This window comes from Gambusia affinis, linkage group LG06 (genome assembly GCF_019740435.1).
Source record: "Gambusia affinis linkage group LG06, SWU_Gaff_1.0, whole genome shotgun sequence".
Lineage (NCBI taxonomy): Eukaryota > Metazoa > Chordata > Actinopteri > Cyprinodontiformes > Poeciliidae > Gambusia > Gambusia affinis.
The window spans coordinates 31,515,900-31,532,978 of NC_057873.1; the positions used below are offsets into that span (position 1 = coordinate 31,515,900).

Consider the following 17,079-nt stretch of genomic DNA (forward strand, 5'->3'; position numbering starts at 1 on the left):
GGTACTTTTTATAATCAGCAGGTTGACCTTCACTGTCAAACTTTATTTTATTTTCTCATGGGATTGACCTTGGTTTGCAGTTAGACATGTCAAACCTCTCCAAGATTTTCATGATGCATCTTTTCTGGTTCATTTTTACTGGACCGTGGTTCTGTGTAAAATCAATTCCTAGAAAATGTTTTCCTTTTCCAAGATCTTTAATTTTAGACTTAACAGCCAACATTTTCTTCACACTTTTGAGTATTTGATCATTACTACCTGCAACAATGAGGTCATCAACTCAAATAATCAAGATCACTCTCTCATGTTCATTTTCTTTACTGTAAACACAATAGTCAGCAGGGTTCTGCACACAGTTATTTTCAATAAGGAAATTATATAACATTTTATTCCAATTTCATCCTGACTGTTTCAGCCCCTAAAGCGACTTATTAAGCTTACAGACTAATTTTTCTCCTGTCTCTGTTACCACCTCAAATCCTTCAGGTTGTTCTAAAAATATCTCGCAATCGATAGGGGCATGTAAATATGCCGTTTTGACATCCATTTGGTGACATTCCAAATCATACTGAGCAGCAAGCCGCATTAGAATACGCACAGATGTCATATCAGCAGTTGGGGAAAAAATGTCATTATAATCAATACCAGCAACCTGACTATAGGCTTTTGCTACATATCTAGCCTTATAGAGTGTCTGAACAGGATTTCCTTTAATAGTAAATACCCATCTGCCCCCCACTGCTTGCTTATCCTCAGGTAATGAAGTTAGGCTGTAAGTATTGTTCTCTATCAAAGAATTTATGTCATCTTTCATAGCTTTAGCCCATAGTTCTGATTGTGGTGAGCTCATAGCGTCTCCCACTGTTTTAGGCACATCACATGCAATCTTATAACGATACAGTCAATGTTCATGTGTGCTTGATCATCCTCACATTTCATTTTGTAATCCTGATCTGTATAATACTTAGGAGGTCTCCTTTCTCTCTTAGGATAACGTGAACCAAGGTTACTTTCACTTTGATCCAAGTTCCCATCTACATCACAAGTATCAGTTTTAACCTCTTGTGAGATAATTGTTCTCAAATCTGGTTGTGATTGCTCACTTTCAACTTTCTTCTTGAGTAAAATATTCTCATTTATGTCATCATCAGTCTGAGTGTCCCATTCATTGGTACTTTTTGTTATAAACTTCACCAGCCTAATCTTAAGTACTCTACCTGTATCTGGATAAAAAAACAAGATATGCAGGACTATTTTTGTCCTAACCAACAAAAATTCCCTTTTTATAATGTGGATCCAACTTTTTCTTGTCATATTTATATGCATAACATTCAGATCCAAAAGTTCTCATTTTTGAAAGGTCAGGTTTCTTTCCAGTTAACTCCCTGTAATATGGAGCCTGCTCAACACGTCTGTTGTAACATCTATTACGGATAATAGCAGCCGTCTGAACTGTGTATGTCCATAAATCTTTAGGCAGATTACTCTCAATTAACATGCATCTTACCATTTCAAAGATAGTTCTCCATGTTCTCTCAGTTGGCCCATTCTGATGGGGAGAAAACTTCCGCCCCTTGGCTGAAGTTTCATATCTAATGGCATTTTGACTAAGCAATGATTGGAACTCTCTAGATGTAAATACAGTTCCATTATCGCATCTTATACATTTGACCTTCCCATAAGGTGCAACATCTACAAACTTTTCTGTCCCTTTAACAGTATTACTCTTAACACTAAGGTATATCTAAACCCATTTTTAGCAGCTGGTTCTATTGGTCCAGCCAGATCTGCATGTACAAGATCTAGTGCCCCTTTAGCCTTTTCATCAGGATCTCTACTCCTGCTCTGAGCAAATTTACCTTTTATGCATACTTTACATTTCAGATCAGGTTTTTCAGTTTTACCTCAAATTTCATGGCACGTTTGGATGTCATAGCAGGCATTTCACTCATCAACTTCATCTGTAAGAGTATAAAACAGCCTGTCATAAACATCAATATCAAAAGCCGTACCATTTTTATGGATGAGCCTGTTCTGTCCATCTCTGAAGATGACTGTCGCTCCTTGGGCAGTTGCAGCTTAAACCGAAAAGATGTCCTGGGAAAATGACGGCATGTATAAGGTGTCCATTAACATCATCTCCACAATTCGGCCATTGCTGTCTCTCAAGCAAACTCTGGCGGTGCCTTTCTTCAGTGCCACTGGCCCTCACGCCATCAGTCAACTCCAATATATGGCTCTGAGGCTTAAAAGTCAAGTTGAAATCTTTGAATTTTGCAGCGTCTGCCACAATGTGCTTTGTTGTACCCGAGTCGACCATAACGCCCTTCATTTTCGTGTCATAGATCTGGACGTCGTCGATCTGCTTCATCTTGAAAGTGAACATATGCTCCTCCTCATCCATCGCTTGCTAGACCTTGTCTCGCCTTTTTCGCCAACAGTTTGCGTTCTTATGCGTGGCACTCTTGCAAAAACGACACCATTGTTTCGTCTCTTTGTACTCGCCCAAGGTTGAAGGACAATCCAGGGCTTGTGCCCTCTCTTGCCGCAGTTGTAACAGCTGAGTTTAATACTCCAATTGTCTCTTCGTTTAACTTTCATCACACTATCTTCAACTGAGTCAGCAACACATAACTTCTCTGTACTCTTGTAGTTTCTCAGGTTTGTTTTAAATTGGGCAAAAGTTAACTCTTCATTACTCTGTGTAAGATAAACAGAGAATGGTTTGAACTCAGGCCTTTTAAAATCATTGCCATCACCAGGCCATCAATTCTCCTGCATTACACAGCACTGTAATTGCAGATTCTGATCATATAATATAGTAAGTAGCATTTTCATTGACACCTTTCTGAGAGACGCCAGCTCCATATACAGACTAATCACTCGTGGCTTACCGAAACCAGCATAATGATCTCTGAGGATCTTTAAGGCTTTTCTGCCATCATCTGCAGCATCTCTCATGACAAGGGAAAGACTCTTATTGTCCAAGACTTGAATTAATTCTGCATACACCTCTTCATTTTTAGTGGCATCTTCTTCCGCGTTATCGGGTTCCCCCTTCAGTATTATGGTATTCTTCAGCTCAAGCAGACGTTAGTGGGCCAAAAACTTTGTTTCCCACAACTTATACTTCTTTTCATCTCTGTCATAGCATAATCGATTCCATCGGTTTCCAAACTCCTTCCTGGTCCCATAATCTGTTGACACTGCCATCTTTAAAGGGCTGGAAATGTTGAGTCGTGACGAAAGAAAAACAACATAGCCTTCAGTTTCATTTGGCCTCAGTGCAGTGCTCTCAGGCCAAACCACGAAAAAACAGGACATTTCCTCACTTTCTAAAAATATCCTGGGACGCCGGGGACAGGACGTGAAATACGGACATTTCCCGGGAAATACGGACGTTTGGTCACCCTAGTTGAGCCCTGGGTTCCCCTCAGCCGTGCTGCCTGGCTGTGGACTATTCTTTGATTGCTTGGACTGTTTATTGGACTATTTTCATCATTAAAATCATGATTTTTTTCTCACACCTACTTAGGTCTACAGCGTTTCCCTCACCACCTACTCCACACTTCATGACAGAAGGACCCGACCAAGGGAACTACGGTGAGGCTCATTACCATCATGGACCCAGATGGGTTATGTCAACCATTAAGTACTATGTAGAGGCTGTGGCAAGCCCTTATTCCGCCTGTCAACACTTGGGGATATCCACACGCATGTTCCTTATGTTGGATTATTGGATTCTACAACCTCCGCACCTGGGGTTGGTGGAGTTGCAGTAGGAGGCAGAGTGGGAGCGCTTGACAGCTATAGCCATCATGAACGGCAACCCTCTGCCTCCAAAGCCGGACATTCAGCTCTACCACTCCCCCACCCCAGCTCTGTCTACTCCGGCTCCTGCTCCAGCGTCCCCTTATCCAGAGCTTCCAGTGTCTCCAGAGCCCGCAACGTCTCCAGAGCTTCCAGGGTCTGAGCCCACAGTAGCTGCTGGTCCTCCGCCAATCCCGCCTCCGCTCCGGCTACAGTACCCATGGCGATAGGGTTCCAGGCGGCTCGCCTGGCACCTGACCGACAAGTGGCGTGGCTGGTGGCTTGGCCTGCCCCCCTAAGAGGGTCTCCTGCCCCAATTAGTGGGTCGTCACCTATCCCTAGTGGTCCCAGTGCTTCTTTGTGGCCCCCTGGTGGTCTCAGTGCTCCTTCATCACCCCCTAGTGGTCCCAGTGCTCCTTCGTCACCCCCTAATGCCCCTCCCGAGGCTCCTAGTCCGCCTGCTGAGTCTCCTAAGGCTCCTCCCGACTGGTAGCCACCCTTGAGGAGGGGGTACTGTCAGGATTTGAGTTTTCTGTGTATTTATTTTGAGTTTCTGTGTCTCTGAGTCTCTGTGTTGTCCTCTCTTCCCCTTGATTGTTCCCTGGTGGGTCTCGTTTCCGTGATTACCCTTTGTGTATTTAACCCCACCTATGTTCTTTGTTCCTCGTCGGGTTCTAGTCGTATGTAGTGTCTACTGTCTAGCAGTTTGTACCTTGTCCATTGTTGCTCCAGTTGCTACCGGACTTGAGCCCTGGCCTCTGCTCAACTGTGCTGCCTGTCAGTGGACTATTCTTTGATTACTTGGACTGTTTATTGGACTATTTTCAACATTAAAATCATCATTTTATCTCAGATCTACCTCGGTCTACAGCATCTGCCTCACCACCTACTCCACACTTCATGACATAATCAGATGTTATAGCTTTCAGCAGATATATGTATATCACAAGCACATACATACCAATGTAGAATTTATATACACCGAAGGAATTACTTAATGTTTCCTCCATCAAGGAATGAGTGGAGGAAACGACTCATTTCTCCATCAAGCTGCTGCTGAATATTGAAGTCTGATGCACAGAAAAGCCAGCATCTCATAGATCACCACTTGCATTGGAGTGTGTCCAGACACCATTTAAACATTACCATGTCACATATCAGCCATCACTCTCTGTATAACCTGATGATGTTCCATGATTTGTGTCTATCACCATGTTTGATTTACTTGGTGTTTTCCCCTTTTTATCTCTTTTGTTTTAGCACTCATTGAGTTCCCAGATATGCCTGTAGAAATAGTTTTTCTGTTTTCACAGTTTTTACATCTGCCTGTACCAACAACTACTTCTCCTCAGACATATGCAGAATCTCCCCCCCCCCCCCCCCCCCCACCAACTCTTCTCTCTCCCCTCTGATAGGATCTCTAATGTTTTCAAATGTTAGGTTTGACAAACCTGTTGTGCTTCATCTCACCCATTCAGTTTCCCCTGGGGCAACCTCAAGAAAGGGAGGCCTTCACTGTCAAGAGAAAGTGAACTGATAGAGGGATAAACTGAGAGGCAGTTATGTTCCCTACCTTTGTCAGTAATATAAGTTAAAACTTTGTATTGCTTGCTCTTTGGACTTATTTATTCTCTGAATTTGGAGTACCCTCAACAACTGAAGTACACCTTTGACTTCATCCAAAGGGTGCTTCTGTCACTTGGACATAAATCCCTAAAACCAAAAATACAATCACTCAAAAATCTTCTGATGCAATGAGTGAATGTGATGTGACATTATGGATCAACGTTGATACCTTTACCCTTATTGGAAAAGTGATTTTTATTTCTTGTTTGATTCTTTTTTTGTTGGAGAGAGCATCATTGCATTTGCAGACTACTAAATGGTTTTATGTTAATGAGGAGAAACATTACTTCACTTCACTACTTCATTATTTACTTTATCAATGTTATGATAAATGTTGGGCTCTAGTATTGAGAATTGAGTTTTTGTTTCACACCAGTCAACAAAGACATTTAAGCAGGGATTCTCAAAGTTTTAAAGACTGAGGGCCATTTGAAGGATTCAATATTAGATTGAAGGCTACCCTAGAAAAAAAGTCATGTCATTTTTTTTCCCTAAAAAAGTCTATGGAAAACTTTGTTTCCAGGTTAGTGTGTATGTAACCACACTTGAGAACCTTGTATTTAAGGTAAACTTGTTTAATTATTAAACATTTTTTTCCATTCAAACTGTTGTCTGTTGGCTCTTCGTTCCAATAACTTAACACTTTTGGTTCATCTTACTTGAACATATCAAGGCAATTGGTTTCCTGATATTTTGCAAGTAATGTGAACTCTTAAACGTGTAAGTATAACTTATTTTTATGAGTACTGCTTAATTGACATAACTCACAATTTGAAGTAGTCATAATTGACATTTTATAGTCAACTTTACTAATGATTTTGAGTTAACGGCACTCAAGTTTACTGCCATTGCATGAGTTGTCTGAATGAATATTTTACAGTTAACCCAATTAATGATTTTGAGTTAACGGCACTCAGGTTTACTGCCTTTATCTGAGTGGTCTAAACATAGTTATTTTTAGCAATAACACCTTAAAATGAATTAGCTACTTTACTTGAAGATTTTGAGGCAATCGGTTTCCTAACTTTTTTTAAGTAAAGTGAACTTATTACTTTTTACAGTGTAAGTCTCTTTTTACAACCATGCATGCATGACTGTGTTGGTGTGTTGGTCCAGCAAAACATAAAACGAAACATTAGGTTAGCATCAAATTGCTAGATGTGTGACCTCAGATGACAGAAAGATGGTATCTGTAAATTTAAAAGGTTAAAGTTGAGACTTCAAAAAAAGAAACAAACAGCACTGATAAGATCTCAATCTAGTCCCTTTAGTCTGAGGCAAGGTTAGTACAGTTAAGTAAATCTAAGGAGAACCTGAAATTGAAAAAAGAGCTTTTACTAAAATAACTAAAACTGGTAAATAATGGGGGAAAACTATAACTAACTGGAACCATATCATGTATTTATAAAACTAACTAAAACATACAGAAATTATAAATATATCCATCAGTTATGTGTTTATGAATCAATTCATTAGACTTTCAAACTGAAGTGAAATGGATATGTTTTCTGTTCCCACACAAGCAGTTTAAATAATCTGTTTACAATTGTTACTGTATTCCATCCCGGTGGCACGTAAGCCAGTCCGCAAAATGACAACAGCAAAAATTGGGAGAAAATTATAGTTATTTATTGTACAATGATAATGGAAAACATTTTTCAACCAAAATATGAACAAAACTAATTCAGCATGCAAAGACTCAAACAGAGAGAAAGTGGGTCGTAGAAAGTTTAATTGACAAATGAATGTCTTTGGCGTGCTCGAACCCCAGGAGGAAAACATGGTGCTGGTAACCGCTGTATGAAGACTAGAGACGTCTTACCCCTGGGGGCCAGACACTAGTGGTGGAGAGGATGCCAAAGATTCACAGAAGTCACGAGCTGAAGGTGGAGGAGGGGTGAAGTTTGGCCAAGGAGCTGGAGCAGATGGGTTTGCTCCACACCAAACAAGGTAAAAGATTCAGTGCTTCTTGTTCCACATTCTCCAAGCTCACTAAACATGTAGTGAGCATTTTATTTTTATAGACGACTGGGACCAATCTGAAACCTAAGAAACAAAGAAAAATAGAGACACAGAAGAGGGAGATTGAGCCTGGCTGCTAAGGTGATGAATAAACTGCATGGTTAAAATTGAAAAGGTGAAATGGACTGCAAGAGTCTGTGAAGGCAAGTAAGATTGCATGAAGAGAAGAAATGCCAAGATTAGAGAATGCCACAGAGGTGCTGAGAGGTAGGGAGGAGAATGTTTTCAAAGTAGTCAAAAGAGAAAGACTTGAGCTGTCAAGGCATTGGTAAAAACGGAGAATGCTTGCATAATGTTGCCATTATGTTGTGAAAGCCTGTGAGATTAAAATCCGAATTCTGAGATCAAAGTCAGAATTTTAGGATTATTTTGTGGCCCTTGTCTTCTTCTGTAAAACTATAACAACAAACCCAAAACTATTTTAACTTTGATTTGAGGTACATTTATAACAACGTATTTATAATATTCTTGTGAGTAGATCTTTTTTTTTTTTTCTCAGCCAACGTAATACATAAATTGTCTGTCAATTTATTTAAAAAGCACTTTGAAAACAGCCATTAACTGCACCAAAGTGCTGTACAAGGGAGGTCCAATTTCAGGACTTTTTGATAAACGATTAATTACACACACCTGAGTTTTCTTTTTTTTCGCTTAAATTGATGTTGTAAAATTTATTGTTATACCTTCCACCTGTACCCCTGGACTATTTTAGGGACATAACAGCCATTTATAGCTTTTAAAAAAACAATAAAAGAGTTTCAAAACCTATAGATTAGAAACTGGCAGCCAATGCAGAGAAGCCAGTACTGGGGTTATGTGCTCCTGATTCCAGGTTCTAGTTAAGAATCTAGCTGCAGCATTATGAATCATTTGGAGATGCTGTAAAAAAAATATTGGTCCATAATCTGTTGTAGTAGTCTAAGCATGTAGTAATGAAGACATGGATAAGTTTCTCAAAGTCTTTGATACAGAGGCTATATTTTAACCTTTGCTAGAAAGTGCAGATGAAAAAAGCTTGGTTTCACTACATAGCTCACCTGCTTATCCAATTTCAAGCATCAAAATGTATCAAAAATGATACCAAGATTCCTAACAGAAGATTGATAAAAAGGAGCAAGGGAATCAAGGGGATACAGTCAATCAGCACCAAAAAAAAAATGAATTGGCTGCTTTGCAAATGCCAGCCAATAGCTTGTCGTGTAGCATTGCTGGTAGGTACTGCAGTTTCCCAAATTGCATTTAATTTCTTAAAATCTGTAAAAAGGAACAAGTTTCCACAAGTAATTTGCAGTTATGGTCTACATAAAAATCCGCAAATAGGTGAATCTGCAAATATGTGCTCACATCAAATTTATATCTTCTTTTTTTTCGGCCTGAAACTAGTAACATTTTGGAGTGGTCCAGCTAAAGCCCTGACTTGAATTTAGTAGAAAATCTTTTGAGGAAGTTAAAAGAGGCTGTCTAACCTCAAACATGAAGGTTATCAAGAATAAATAGTCAAAATACCACAGGCCACATGTAAAAGGTACCCAGCAATACTGACAATCCATTGTGTAATGCAAGGAAATAGTTATTCATTGATAACTTAAAAAAGTATTAACAATTTTCAACTTCTCAAATAAAATAAAAATAAAAAGTTTAACTGTTAACATTCCTACTCCATTTACATAGTTTTATTATTTTCAGTAGATTGTCTCTCATTTCCTAACCGAAAACTAGTTTTTGGTCTGTTATTTTAAATCTAAATCTGCCATACTTATAAATAATTTTAGCTGCTTTTGGAATGAAAAGCCAATGCTTGATAAGGATGATAACATTTGAATTGAATTAAGAAATACCAACATGATATTAATTGGTATTATACTTACTGTATACATTATTGCAATAAGCAAACAAAATACTGTATGTAAATTCATGTGGTTGTTCTCCCTGCTGCCCACTGGGAAAAGATTCAGCAGCTTCAAAAGCAAAACAACCAGATTCCATGACAGCTTCATCCCTCATGCCATAAGGATACTAAATTCCCATTTTATTATCTATATTTACATTCATACTTTTTGTTATTGGAGCCTTGCAACAAAACTTCTTTCAGTTTGTACATTTTTTACATGTAAAATTGAATGACAAACTATGTCTATGTCTTAATATTAACAATTGAATATGTTATCAGTTCTTATCCCTGTAGTCGTGGTTGCAGACAAACCTTAAATCTTTTGAATACGTTGCCTTGCAACTAAAATCGTCCTCTCGTATCTTGCTGCTGAATATATACAGACCTCTGAAACTCTGTGCTAACTTCTTTGATGATTTCTCTGAACTATTATCCCTAATTTTGGTGGATTTTGATTTTGTTCTTATTGTTAGTGATTTTAACTTTCATATTGACAATCCATTGGATCGAGGCAGTAAACAGCTACGCCAGATCCGGAATAACTACGGACTGATCCAACATGTTTTGGAGCCCACGCATATTCATGGACACACTTTGGACCTTATTATCTCTAAGGGACTCATTGTATCTAAAATTGTAGTGCTTGATGTAGCATTTTCAGATCACTTTTGTATTTTTGGGACAGCTTTCTTCCTGCACAAAAAGACAATTATACACAGGTAATTTCAAAAAGATGCATCACGGAAACTACTGCAGATCAATTTATTCAAGCTTTTTCTTCAACTGCTATACACTCCTGTACTTCTTTGAGTGATCCAATAGACAATTTTATTTTTAAAATTGAGAAGGTTATTGACACCATTGCTCCTGTTACTACAAAAGTAGTCTCTGGGAAACGTAAACCACCTTGGAGAAATTTTGAGTCGGTTAGAATAGGGAAAAAAGTGTGCCGGAGAGCAGAACGTCGGTGGTGTAAAACTAAACTACAAACACATCTAGATATCTACAAAGATGAACTCAAAATGTTTAATTCTGAACTAAGAAATGCAAGAGTTTTTTTTCGAATATCATTTCTACCCTCTATCAACAACTCTCGTGCACTGTTCTCAATTGTTGACAGACTGACAAATCCACCCTCTTCTGTTAACTGTGAATTTTTCTCCACTGAGGCCTGTAACAAATTTGCCAACTTTTCTATAAATAAAACTGAAAATAAGGGAAAAACTGAACTCCTCTGTATCTGCTGTTGGGAAACAACTAACTATGTTTTCCCTTAAACAGAATTTACCTTTGACGACCCACTTTAACCTGATCACTCAAAAAGATTTGAGTTACACTTTACATCATATGAAATCATCCACCTGTTCCCTTGACATTATACCTACAAGTTTATTCTTAAAGGTCTCAGAGGTTTTGGCTCCGGACCTCCTACAAATAATTAACAAGTCACTCTCCTCTGAAGTCTTTCCTCAGGCTCTAAAGACTGCGGTAATTAAACCATTTCTTAAAAAGCATAATCTAGACCAATCAACTTTAAGCAATTATTGACCAATATCTAACTTACCTTTTGTGTCTAAAATACTAGAAAAAATTGTTTTTCAGCAAATTAATAGCTTTTTGGCCCTGAACAACTGTTTTGATGTCCATCAATCAGGCTTCCGTCAACATCACAGCACTGAAACTGCGCTGGTCAAAATATTCAATGACCTCCGTCTAAACACTGACCGTAATAAAATATCAATATTAGTTTTACTTGACTTGAGTGCTGCATTTGACACAGTCGATCATGAAATTTTATTATCACGAATAGAAAATTGGGTTGGCATTTCCTGTATAGCACTCAACTGGCTTAAATCCTACCTGTCCAATAGAACCTTTTGTGTGTCCATAGGCAATTTTAAATCCAAACTGAATGAAATTACATATGGAGTTCCACAAGGCTCCATCCTGGGGCCGCTTCTCTTTAATATCTATATGCTTCCATTAATCCAAATTATACGAAATAATAAGATAGAATACCACAACTCTGCTGATGACACAACTGTACATTAGTCTATCACCAGGAGATTACAGTCAGGTTCAAAAACTCACTAAATGTATTGAGCAGACTAATGTTTGGATGGGCCAAAATCTTCTCCAACTAAATAAAAACAAAACTGAAATATTAGTGTTTGGACCAAAAGAGCATACATTAAGTATAATCACCCACCTTCAATCCATTGGATTAAAATGCTCTGATGAAAGCCAAGAATCTGGGGGTGATCATGAATCCTGATCTGAATTTTAATAACCACATCAAATCTATCATAAAAACATTATATTACCATCTAAAAAACATTGCTAAAATTAGACGACTCATGTCCCCACAAGACTGAAAAATTAGTATATGCCTTTGTTTTTAGTAGACTCGATTACTGCAACGCTATTTTTACTGGATTATCAAAAAAAGCAGCTTCTCCGGAATGCTGCTGCAAGAGTCCTGACTAAAACAAAAAGAGATCAGCATATCAGTCCAGTTCTAAGATCCCTGCTCTGGCTGCCTGTTACTCAAAGAATAGAATTTAAAATCTCCTTAATGGTTTACAAAGCACTTCACAATAGAAACCCAGATTACATTTCTGATCTTCTTCAACCATATAAACCACTCAGACCTTTAAGATCATCAGAATCAAACCTTCTAACTATTCTGAGAGTCAGAACTGAACACAGTGAAGCAGCTTTTAGTTTTTATGCTCCAACACTCTGGAATAAACTTCCTGCTCACTGTAAGATGGCCCCTACCTTGAGTTTATTTAAAACAAAGTTAAAAACCTTCTTATTTGACATTGCCTATTCTTAAATGTGTTGTTTTTAACTATATTCAAAACTGTAATGTTTATTTTGTTCATTTTTAATCTGCTTGGTCTTTAATTTACTTTCTTTTTATTATCTTCTTGTTGTATGTTGTTTTTAACTTGTTTTTGTACAAGCACTTTGAATTGTCCTTGGCTGAAAGGTGCTATATAAATAAAGTTGCCTTGCCTTAAATATACCTTATTTGTGCCTTTGATTGAAACATAACACTTTCCAATACAAATATCTGCATCCTACATATTTAGGACAATGCTATGGGAAAACCTAAAATCACCGCCTTTTCACAACCTCCATCCCATCCCACTGCTGCACAGTCAGCAATGGAAATAACTAACCTGTGAAGAGAGGCTTAATTACTGATGATGACAATATTTTGCCACCGTCATGTTACACCACTAAAACAGAGCACTGTTTCTTATTTTTCAACTGAAGACAACTGTTGACTGTAGTCGAGTGAGGCTTCTTTATTTTTCAGAGAGAACGTGAGTAGTGCTCTAGGCCTACAACACAGGTGAAAGGCAGGAAAAATCTACTGGGAAAGAATCAGTTGTGTGAAGTTACATCAAAGTTTGCATATGGAAATGCTGTACCTTAATTGTTTATGTTTTTTCACACCAATAAAAATGAATTTTGGATTTTTTTGGGGGAACAGATTTCTGTAAAATTGTGAACTATGGGACAAAAACATTTGTCATGCATTTTTGTTCATTCCCCAGTGCCAATACTAAGTAGAATCAAATTTTACTGCAAATTAATCTTTGTGAAATTAATCAGTATGGGTGAAAATCTCTAGTGGTTGAGATTTTCACCCATACTTAGTTCATAGACAATCCACCTTTCAATCAGACAGAGCTGGAAATGTTTAGCAAATAAGGCAAGAATTGAGTTAAAATTAATGAGTATGCCAAAATCTTCTGCAATCTCATGACCACTCAGTAAAAAAAATTGTTTCAATGGAATGAACAATTGTGACATCAGACATTAGGTAAGAACATGGAGCTGGAATATGAATTCTTGTCTTCTTCTTCATCATGCCTCTTCTGATCTTCCAGAAGTTTATCCAGCAGATTAGGGGACACTGGCTCTTCTTCGGGATTTTCTGCCAGAGAGTGATCTTGTGGTTCTTGGTCCAGCTCATGCCCTGAGTGCTGTTGGGTGTCCCGAATCTGAGGGTGAGGGTCCACCACCTGGGTTTCTGGTTGAGAAATCATGGCGGTCAAAGACATGGGTAAAGGCATATGAACCAAAGGGGGTCCAGGCAGAGCTGCAGAACCTGAGGCAAACTGAACTCCTGGGTTGGGCATAGCAGATATGGTGGTAAGAGGTTGTGCCCACAAGGGGTAGGCCAGCCCAGAGTCTGGGAGCTCCATCGGGGCAAGGGAGCTTTGACCTTGAGCCACTGGTATGGTCTGAAAGAAGAAACACATTCCAAGTTGTATTTTAAATGCATTGAAAAGAAGTTAGGAATCTACAATCTGCTGCTGATACAGATTAAGAGCAACGTCTTAAAATTTTTGAAGTAATAGATGACAAACAAAGAGTTTACCATTGGCCAAGGGCGTAGGTTTGGTCTAAGTTTTGGTGGGACCTTACAACTTACTGACCAAACCCCCACCTCCCCACCCCCCGCGCGCCGACCATTTTTGACCAGTGGTAACCTGGTTTGTATTCACACTAGCTTAACTTAATTTAAGACTAACACTTCAAATGCCATATTTACTGAGATAATTTCACAGTATATTACATATCTGAGAACTAACACCTCACCTGGAGCCCTGAAGCTCCAGCCACCTCTCCATCGTTCTGCTCTGCCCCTTGCTCTGCTGTCTGAGCATCCTATGTGAAAAAATATTACATAATTAACAGACCTATTCTACCTCACATTCAGTGCTGACCTTACTAAATACTGGACTTTACAACAAATGCGTTGCGTGATAGATATCTAACTTATAGGTCCACTCACTGTACTTACAGCCAAGGTAGCGAAATAACTTCTAATGTCTGTCGTCCTTTTCTTTTTTGGTGGCGACATGGTCTCGGAGACTCATAATAAATGTCAAACTCAGAAGGAGACGCGTTCACTTTCAGCTCCATGGACCAAGCTTCCGTTCCGCGTGTGTCCAGCTGGCCGCCGCCTGTTGCAGCTAATCAAAGAACGTAGATCCACGTTCTTTGAGCCAATAGCGGCATTGGTCGTCATAGTTCATAACAGCGAATTTTAAAATGAATGCTACCACTGCGTAGTATATTGAAATATTAAACTAATCAATGTAGATTTTTGTTTATTTATTTTGTTTTTGTTAAAAAAATACATATGTTGTTTTTTTGGGGGGTTTTTATTAATATGGCAAAAATTGGTCGGGACTATTTTATATCCCTTGAATATTGGTCGTAACATGTCACGACCGTCCATACCCAAACCTACGCCCATGCCATTGGGTAAGAAAAGTTTACCAAATGGAAGAGTTGCTTTGGGTTGACCTACTGATCTGTGAATAGGAACAACCAGCTTGTGTTCATATTTGAAAACCAGCACCAACTTTGAGTTTAAGCTAATTTAAACCTTCCAACATTTTTGGAAGGTTGTGCTCTTTCCACTTCGCCAGCATGGTTAAACTTTAATAATCAATTTTATCTTCATCATCACTGCCTTTTCTTTTGAACAAATTAGTTACTGCTTTCTGCAGTCCACCTGTGTAAAATCTCCCAGTCCTTAAATGCAATTAGCAAACAGTCTTTTGAAGAGTCCATCTGAGGGTATAGAGCTGGTCCAGTGTTTCACGACCAGGATGAAAACCACAGTGCTCCGACTGAATCTGAAGTTTGACTATCTGAAGGACCTTGCTATTCAGGACCTCTGAATAGATCTTACCAGGGAGGATTAAGAGTGTGACCCTTTCTGTAATTGGAGCACACGCTTGAATAAGGGGATCTCCACCCTGGTATGGCAGTCCAGGGGAACTGCCCCCGATGTCCATGCAGAGTTGCATCAACCAACACAACCCTGCAACTTCCAAAGCCTTAAGGAACTCTGAGTGAATTTCATCCACCTACAGATTCTTTAATCACCTCTTTGACTTCATCCCCAGATATTGGAGGTGCTTCTGGGGCCACACAGGCCAAAAGGGCCTGATAGGACTCCTTCTTCAGATTGACAGCACCCCTCACCCATGGTGTCCACCAACGTGTTTAAAGGTTGCTGCCACGACAGGCACAAGCAACCCTGCGGTCACATCTCCGATAAGCCTCCTTCACAATGGAGGCATGGAACATGGTTGACTTAGACTCAGTGTTCCCCACCTCCCCAGGAACCTGTTCAAAGTTCTCCTGGAGATGGGAGTTAAAGCTCCGTGTTACGGTCTCTGCCCTTTTTCCTTGTAGGGGTCTGGAGACAGGCCTTCTGCAGGTGTTGTTTGGCTCTTATTGGTGCTCTGCTGCTTTAAAGCTGCCATGAATGCAGCAGACAGGAGGTTTTTCCCTCTCCCTCCTCAGAACCCCATTTGGTTTGGTTTATATCTTATTCTTGGGTTTTGTTAGGCTTGTAATGCATTTGCTTATTTCTGGTTAGTTATGGGTTTTGCATTAATTTATTCTGGTTTCTCATTTCAGGTATTCCCTTTTCAGGTTTTATTTCTTTAGTATAATCAGTGATGTCAGTAACGTTACTGACGTCGGACCCCTTTTTTCAGTAACGAGTAATCTAACTCGTTGCTATTTCAAATCCAGAAGTCAGACTACAGTTACTTATCGAAATCATGTTTGCGTTACTGTGCGTTACTATCTTCTTTTGTTATTTAATCGTATTTCCTCTACTCGTCTTGTCAAGTGACCGACGTCTCTATGCAACAGAAATGTAAACAATGGAGGGAGATGCGCATTTTGTTGGTGGAAAAACTGGAACTATTTTCAGTTTTTGTCGCCAAGTCCGATTATTATAAGCGGCTTTGGGCTTCATTTTTTAAAAGTCCTTTGCAAATTTAATGAGTGGCGGGTTGCGCCTTTTTGGGCTCGTTTTTGAACGTGAAGTTGCTCATTTTGGCTTGGAAATAAGCAGAGACTCATAATAAATCCCAGAATTTGTCCGTCATTAAGGTAGTTTTACTCAGTCTCTCTCTGTCCATCATTTCCCGGATGATTCGTCCCGCTGTGTTTTTAATGTCAAGTTAATGTATTACCTCTCAATGACATCGAGCTTCACGTTGCGCTCCAGAAAACTGAAAACATCGAGACCAATATGAACAGCGCAATAAACGTGAAAACAGCCACGAGTTGCCAATAATTAAAATGGCAACTTAACGCCATTCTAATTATTAATATTAAGATAAGTGTCACAAATCTGTGCAGCCATCTGAGTTGTGTAGCGGAAGGAGGAGCTCTGTGCGCTGTGACAGCAGACACAGGGCCGTAACGCAGAACCTGGAGGGTAGGGGGAGTATTAGCAAAGCTCAATGTGATTTTCACAGGAGGCAGAGTGTTGTCAGCAGCTGCTGAAAGTAACTAAAAACTTACTTTTAATGTAACTTAGTTACTTTCCAAATCAAGTAGTCAGTAATATAACTAAGTTACTTTTTCAAGGAGTAATCAGTAGTCTATAACTATGTCATAACTGAGTACAATTTAATAAATTTAATTTTCATTTAATCAGAAAATTCTTGTCTGGTCTTCTTTAATGTTACCCCACCAAACAAGCCTGGTGGACGTAACATCCGTCTCTTGAGAGGCTCTGCCAGATGTTCCCAGCAGGCTCTTATAACACATTAGGGCCTCCCGGCTCTAACCGGCATCATCCCCCATCACCAGAGCCAACTCACCACCAGGTAGTGGTCAGTGTTGGTCAGCTCCGCATCGTTCTTCACCCGAGTGTCCAAAACAGGTGG

General features: G+C 39.2%; 1 protein-coding gene across 2 annotated transcripts in view; it reads right to left on the reverse strand.

The window, feature by feature from the left end:
- Window positions 1–12,665: 12,665 nt before the first annotated feature.
- Window positions 12,666–17,079, reverse strand: part of LOC122833114 (POU domain class 2-associating factor 1) — a 34,006-nt gene continuing 29,592 nt past the window's right edge. Inside the window, exons 5-6 of one of the 2 annotated variants that reach the window (XM_044120423.1) lie at window positions 13,476–13,611; window positions 12,666–13,397 (exon numbers count right to left, since the gene is read on the reverse strand). In XM_044120423.1, coding sequence (XP_043976358.1) covers window positions 13,177–13,397; window positions 13,476–13,611 — 357 coding nt within the window. In that variant the 3' untranslated portion in view covers window positions 12,666–13,176. Of the gene's footprint in view, window positions 13,612–17,079 lie in introns of both variants that reach the window. The other variant, XM_044120422.1, reaches the window with a different exon arrangement.